At 40.0% G+C, this 6,725-nt stretch overlaps 1 protein-coding gene across 3 annotated transcripts in view; it reads right to left on the reverse strand.

Moving 5' to 3' along the window:
- Positions 1-5,735, reverse strand: part of dmxl2 (Dmx-like 2) — a 45,999-nt gene extending 40,264 nt beyond the window's left edge. The window contains exon 1 of one of the 3 annotated variants that reach the window (XM_032518121.1): positions 5,330-5,735. In XM_032518121.1, coding sequence (XP_032374012.1) covers positions 5,330-5,416 — 87 coding nt within the window. In that variant the 5' untranslated portion in view covers positions 5,417-5,735. The remainder of the gene's footprint in view (positions 1-5,329) is intronic. The other 2 variants (XM_032518048.1, XM_032517970.1) reach the window with 2 other exon arrangements.
- Positions 5,736-6,725: the final 990 nt, after the last annotated feature.

Below are 6,725 nucleotides of genomic sequence, written 5' to 3' on the forward strand. Positions count from 1 at the left end.
ACAACATTTGTTGTCACATACAGCAAGCATCTCTTCACTATCCCCAAGCTGCCTGTCCCCAGAACAAACTGTAAAAAAGCGCCACCTTTAAGAAGCTACTGATTCTGTCTATGAATGTACTTGGATGATCTACACCCAAGAATCTGTAGCGCATAGATCTGCTGACTTAATGAAAACATCCCTGAAGCAAGGTTTCCTTCCTTCAGTCATGTAAGCAGCTTACATCAAGGATGTTGCTGCCTTTGTCTAAATATTACTTCTCTGTGACACATTAACATTGACAACGCAGTTGCAGCTCAGGTGAGCAAGGAAACAACTGCAATGTAATTGTATTGTTGTGTGAAAAAGTATACTTATTTAACTAGCTCAGTCCGTAGGGAGTTGGGTTGGGAACCGGAGGGTCACAGGTTTAAGTCCCCGTATGAACCAAAAAGTACGGAGTGTGGATTGGTGGCTGGAGAGATGCCACTTCACCTCCTGGGCACTGCCAGGTGCTCTTGAGCAAGGCACCGTACCCCCCCCAACCGCTCAGGGCGCTGGTTCGGCTGGCAGCCCACTCACTCTGACATTTCTCCATTAGTGCATGTACAGATCCTGAGCATGTGTGTGTGTGTAGTTCAGGACTGTGTGTGATAACTAACAAAGTGTGGACACAAAGTGTTAATTGTAATTTCCCCATTGGGAATCAATAAACCGATTAAAAAAATTAAAAAACTATTGTTAAGCACGATCTTTTACTTGAATTGCATTTTACCTGGCACTTTATTGGGAGCATGCTACAACTATACAGATCTTCAAGATATATAGGCTAGATGTCCTTATACTGCATTTTCAAGTTAGCCAGAGATAAAGTATGTGAGAAAAAGGTTATTAATATGATATTCTGTGTTTTACTGTCTGATGTAACAAAAACATCTCTCACTGAATTATTGATATGAGCTGGTTTCTTTAGCCCAACTCTGGGAAAGCCTTTGTATAATGCTTTAAAAAGGTTGTTCAGAAAACTCTTAAACATATTTCTAGTCATGGTGATCCACATGCCATGTTTAGCAACAGAAATCAATTCACATCTTGCTATTTATGATCACCTTAAATGCTATTTGAATAATGACAACCACAGTGTGGGAGGAATGTAGCTGCTTTTAAGTGTAAATGTATTTTAGAAGAGTGAATGCAGTCATGTGCAGTGATAATGAAAATAGATAAGAGGAAGTGAGAGACCACTTCTGCCTTTCCATATAATGCCACTCATTTCTTGTGCCTTATGCAATCATGTGATCATGTTACACAGCTGCTACCATGTGTACCATTTTCATGTTTGTGCTAGCTGGCTGGCTTTGAGCTGTAGTCGAAAGCTTTAGCTACATATATTTAAAAACAGGAATTGATCAATTTGGGCCTGTAGTTTTTTGGTCTCACTGTCAATCTGTGTTAAGGCATTATCCCAGGCAAAGCCCATATCACAGACTTGTACTTTGATCCCACTGTTATTCTCTGCAGTATGACTGCAGTGAAGCTGTGGGCATTGAAAAACAAACTTCACCAAGTCCGGCTCTGTTCAGCCTGTTGGTCATAACATATCCAACCTAATCACCGTATTCAGCTAGATCAGATGCAATTGCAGCAACTTTGTGGCTCTCAAACACAGACAAGAGTTATAATGTTCTGTTTGTTTCTCTCTCGTTAGTTGAATAATAAAAGTGCAGAATGGATTTCTATAAAATCTTGTAGACAATTGCGCCATGGGCTAAGGAAGAGTTTTTAGCTTGGCTCTGAAGCTACCCTACCCTGTCATCATCTATAAAGTAAAGTACTTTTTTGCTTATAATTCTTGAACTGTAAGCAAAAATAATATGTATATGCCTTAATTTCTTGATTTAGTAGAGGCTGCCCCCATTTCTGCCATATCTTGTTATTTAGAATTCTGGCTACATAATTGATGAACTTGGAAAAGATTAGTCATTAATGTTTTGATTAATGATGTCAGTTAAACGCGTTATTAAGGGCGTCAATTATTGTATCGCGGCATTAACGTTCTTTTTGGCCTAGCAAAATTTGTAGTTCTTTTCACATGCTGTTGCAATAACTAGTAACGTTAGAAAAACTTCAACACCACACTGGATCTAGCTAGACCAGAAACAAAACAACAGGCACGCCGCACACACTTGTTTGCGCTTGCAAGCCGGACAAAGAGTAGTAACGTTACGTTTTGAGTGGATGGAGAGTGCGGGAAGCCAAAATGGATGCCAATAAGATTCTGAATGGAAAGTTTACTTATTAAAAGTCAAAATGGTTCCATTGACAAGACCAAAGTGACCTGTGTGTTTTGTCATTGTGAACTGAGCTATCATCGCAGCACGTCCAGTCTCAAATACCACTTGATGGCCAAGCACACAGCTGATGCCTATTCTCCCTTAAACCAACACAATGTGGCAGCATTCCGCCATTAGACTGGGTGTTGCTACAGTCAAATGTAAAAGTAGGTCATGAGTCTAAAACCCTTTTAACACAAAACAAATTTTGAACTTCCAAAATACATTGAAACTTGTAAAAATTCCTAGACAAGATGTAACTGATCTCAGAAAATCAAGTCCGCCTTCAGCCAGTTGGTCTCACTGTCTTCCATGTGACGATATCTGTATTCTGCTGTGGGCCAAGATCCACAAGAAATATTTTCTGTCATCCAAATAAGATTCAGAGAATTTTGGAGCCTTAGTGGGGGTATGCAGTCTCTCTCACGGTGCTTTGTAGTTTACACAAGTCTTCTATTTTAAGTGAATCAAACATCAGAAGCTCTGGAAATTAAACCCACTAGGCAGTCTGTATACATTTACAACATCAACCACAGGTCAAAAAGCACTGCAATAGACATTAAAATACTGTACTCTAGTCTCTAACCCTGATTTTTACAACCTTTCAAGAGCACATTATCTGTTCTTCAGCTTTTAACTTTCACAATGTAATCAACAGACACAAATCACACTAAATACACAAAAACTCTACAGTTGTTTGTGTCATATTTGTCATTCAACAGACAACAGACCATTTTAAATAAACAGAACTGAAATAGCAATGTATGCAATGACAACTACTGTATTACTGAAAATCAACTAACATGTTTTTATTGTAATAAAAGAACACAATTATCTTGGCCTGAATAATGAACGGATCTCTAACTTCATGCCATCTTGTTCCTTCATATTTTAACAAGGGTTCTCAACATAAAACTATATCCACCAGCCACTGGCCCACTGGACTGACTGGCAACGGCAGGGCACCTGTGTTTCACCGTCCATTATTCAAACTGCATTTAAATATGTCTTTTGCTTTCTGTCAATATGCCAATGCACAAAGTTGAGCATGCAACATAACATAGGCCATCTTGGAGCACAGAAACAAAGAGCATGAGGATGAAATGATTCCATATCCAATGACACTCTAGATTCATGCTTGCTCATTTGAACTGCGTGCATGTGTTTTTGTACTTGTGTGCGAGTCAGGGTCTGGCCTATGAGCCCTGGGGGTCAGTGTGAGTGTTACTGCATCGGACATGATGTCTAGTGTTCTTCAAATACCCTCTCAGATACACAAAGAAAACACCAGGCATAGAAACTGGGGCCTGCAGCAACGTGCAAGGCCTTAGCTTCACAACCAACTCTGTCCCATGTTGTTGAGCAGATATGACCAGAAGTACATCTCGTCTGTGTACATTCAAACAGCCTTATTCTGAGGTCAGCTTAAGGGGAGAGGGGGACAAATCATCTCTATAATTTGAACAGGACAATGAATTAATTATTGCACTAATGTACAAATATAACAGTAAAAACAACACACTACTTCACGAATACGTAGCAGGAACAAACCAAAACCTGGCTGCCATTAAGCAGACTCAGTGTTCTCAGTATGAGGAAATAGTGCTGTGCAACATAGCTGCTCAGGAATTTATGGTGAGCCTGTATCGGCAGAATTTAACATACGCATTCACATTACTATTGGTATGAACTTGGGTCATAAAAACCACATTAATCTGCTCCGGGTGACTCACATGACAGCTACAACCTCCGTAGTCACCAACAAGGCAAAAATAATGACATACCAGCATCAGTTCCATTTTGAACCAATCCTAAACTGAACGGAATGAACGACAAAGTAAAAAGCCCATTCTCTCCTTCCCTAATCTTTGAGGCCAACAAACCTTAAGCTTCAGATAAATGCTATTCTAAAGAATATATTTCTGTTGTACATGTATATGGATTTTGAGGGGCTGGCCCAATCAGATGTTACGAAAGATCATCTAGCTATTAACAAAGTCATCATCATTCATCTTCTGCTCTCTATTCAAGAGCTGATCATTTGCCATCACACAAGAGGCCTATTCTATTTTCCCATGTCTTGATTTCCGAAATGGAATATTGACTTGTCTTCTCAGTCCTGTCAACTTGAGGCACAAAAAGAAATGTTGTAAAATTGACAGACCTCTGACAGACAAAGAGTAAAGTAAAAGGATTGATAATTTTGGTAATAAAAACGTAAGGGAATTATATTTCAATAAAGTCAAAATTATGACGGATGGACCACGTTTGTTCAATATGTTATTTTCAACAAATAACAACAACAACAACAATACACTGCCCATTCAGCCCTAGCTCTAGCTCATGTATCCATATATGGCTCTCTACGTCATGGCAGCCGCAGCTGATGCTAGTATGACAGCGAGCTAATGATCCGTGGAGGATTTAACACCAAATGGTAGCAAGCTTAGCTAGTTCTGCAACCAAACCCAGCTTTTTCTCCTGTAGCGGTGCGCAGTTTTGTCAAGCCATAGTCACCTGAAGTGTGCACTGCGAAATACCAGCGCGTGTCCCATTGCAAATATCTGCCAATAATGTTATGGCTGCGCAGAGGGATTCCCTTGCAGTAACGTTACTTCTAATGTAACCAGATGCAGCTAAAGGTCATTTGAGTGGCTAGCGTCAACTGTCTTGGAGGGATAAATAATATAACGTTAACGTAAAATAATAGATGCAGACATTACCGCTGAGCATCTAATTGAGGATGTAAGCTCGTCAATGTCTGACTGACTGTCAAGGTAAATGAAAAAAAAAGGGGGCTCGTGATACGGACGCCCCGGGCTCGACTTATTTGTGAACGTCTCAGTGCGGCAGGATGGCTAGCACACTAACGTTACCCGGCTAGCCAGTGCTTCGGCTCGCTAGCCAGCCCGTTTCCAACCAACACAACGCTAGCGAGCTAACTATCCAGCTAGCGCTAGCTAGTGTTAGCTTCAATGGGTGTTAACTTGAGAAATAATATCAAAAGAAAACCTCACCGTGAAAGGAATGTCATACACGCTCCCCACCGAATAGCAGGAATCTCCAGGGTTTACCGCTCCCGTCAGCACCTGATGCAGATGCATTTTCCTTGTATTTTAGCAGCAGATGGGTTTTTTTTAATTATTAATAACGAGTCCACCCTTTCGGTTTCTCCATCTAGCAACGACTGGGAATTCCATCAGTAACGTCAACGTTGTCCTCGGCCTGGCAGCGTTGTCTTCCTCAACAAACGGTAAGGTTGCTGTGAATTTGTGTTCGACACATATAAATGTAATTTCACCCGGTCCTGTCTTGTATGTAAACATGTAAAACTGGCCGCCCGTCGCCTCTTGCTATCAACACCATCCCTACGATTAATCGTGAGAGCCGAGCCAGCGGGATCTCTGCAGCGAACCTGACATGCGCGTTCCCGACGTTGTCCAGGCACGACTGAATGTCCATAGAAATTCGAAATCTAGACTGGGAATATAAACTCCTGACTTTCACTTAGAGCCTCAGTGGGATTCATTTTGACAAAAATATAATAATAATGTCGACTTATCTCCTATTTTAACATGACTAACAAACCTCTTTTGATTAGTAACTGTAGTTATTTTCGAGGCAATGTACAGCTGATCTAGCTCTGTCTTTCTATGTTTACGGCGTGCCAGTTTGTGTTGCATATCTCTATCGGCGATTTAAATTCATTGATCACAAATGTAGGGTCTAGGGTTGAACCAAAACTGATTGGGTAGTAGGCCTACTGTTGTCAGAGACCGAAAATAAGTTACCGTGTGATATACAACTGTAGACATAAAATACAGCAGGGATCAGCCCTAGTATAACCGAAAGTATGGAGCTATTGTGTTATTAGCCTACGTGGTATTTAGTGGTCTCCTTCTCTTGTTGTTCAAATTTAAAAAGGTCACAAAAATGGATGTTTTTATGATGCATATAAAACAGTGCAAGCAAAACCAATATTTGGTACCAACATTATTTAATTAAAAATACATAAATTATTTAATTGCAACAATTCACTAGCTTGTATCTTTGGTTATCAGGGTATGTAGAACTGAAACAGTTATTTGAAGATTATATTAGCTTTATTATGGATTCATTTTTGATAGTCAAATATGTTGTGTAATTTTTCAGAAAAAAATGCCAAACATTGGATGGTTCCAGCTTTCTAATGTAGGCTAATTGTTTGCTGCTTTCTAAGTCATTCATTGCAGTACATTAAATACTTTTGAGTTTGGGACTGTTAGTCAAGCAAAACAAGCAATTGCAAGGTGTCACTGGTTGGTTTTGGGAAATTATGACGGGCATTTTGCTAAAGTCATGGGAAACAGCTGCTGTGACAACTACAACATAAGATATAAAATGCTGTGACAGTGATGTCCACAACTGTTTTAC

The sequence above is a fragment of the Etheostoma spectabile genome, chromosome 1, assembly GCF_008692095.1.
Source record: "Etheostoma spectabile isolate EspeVRDwgs_2016 chromosome 1, UIUC_Espe_1.0, whole genome shotgun sequence".
Lineage (NCBI taxonomy): Eukaryota > Metazoa > Chordata > Actinopteri > Perciformes > Percidae > Etheostoma > Etheostoma spectabile.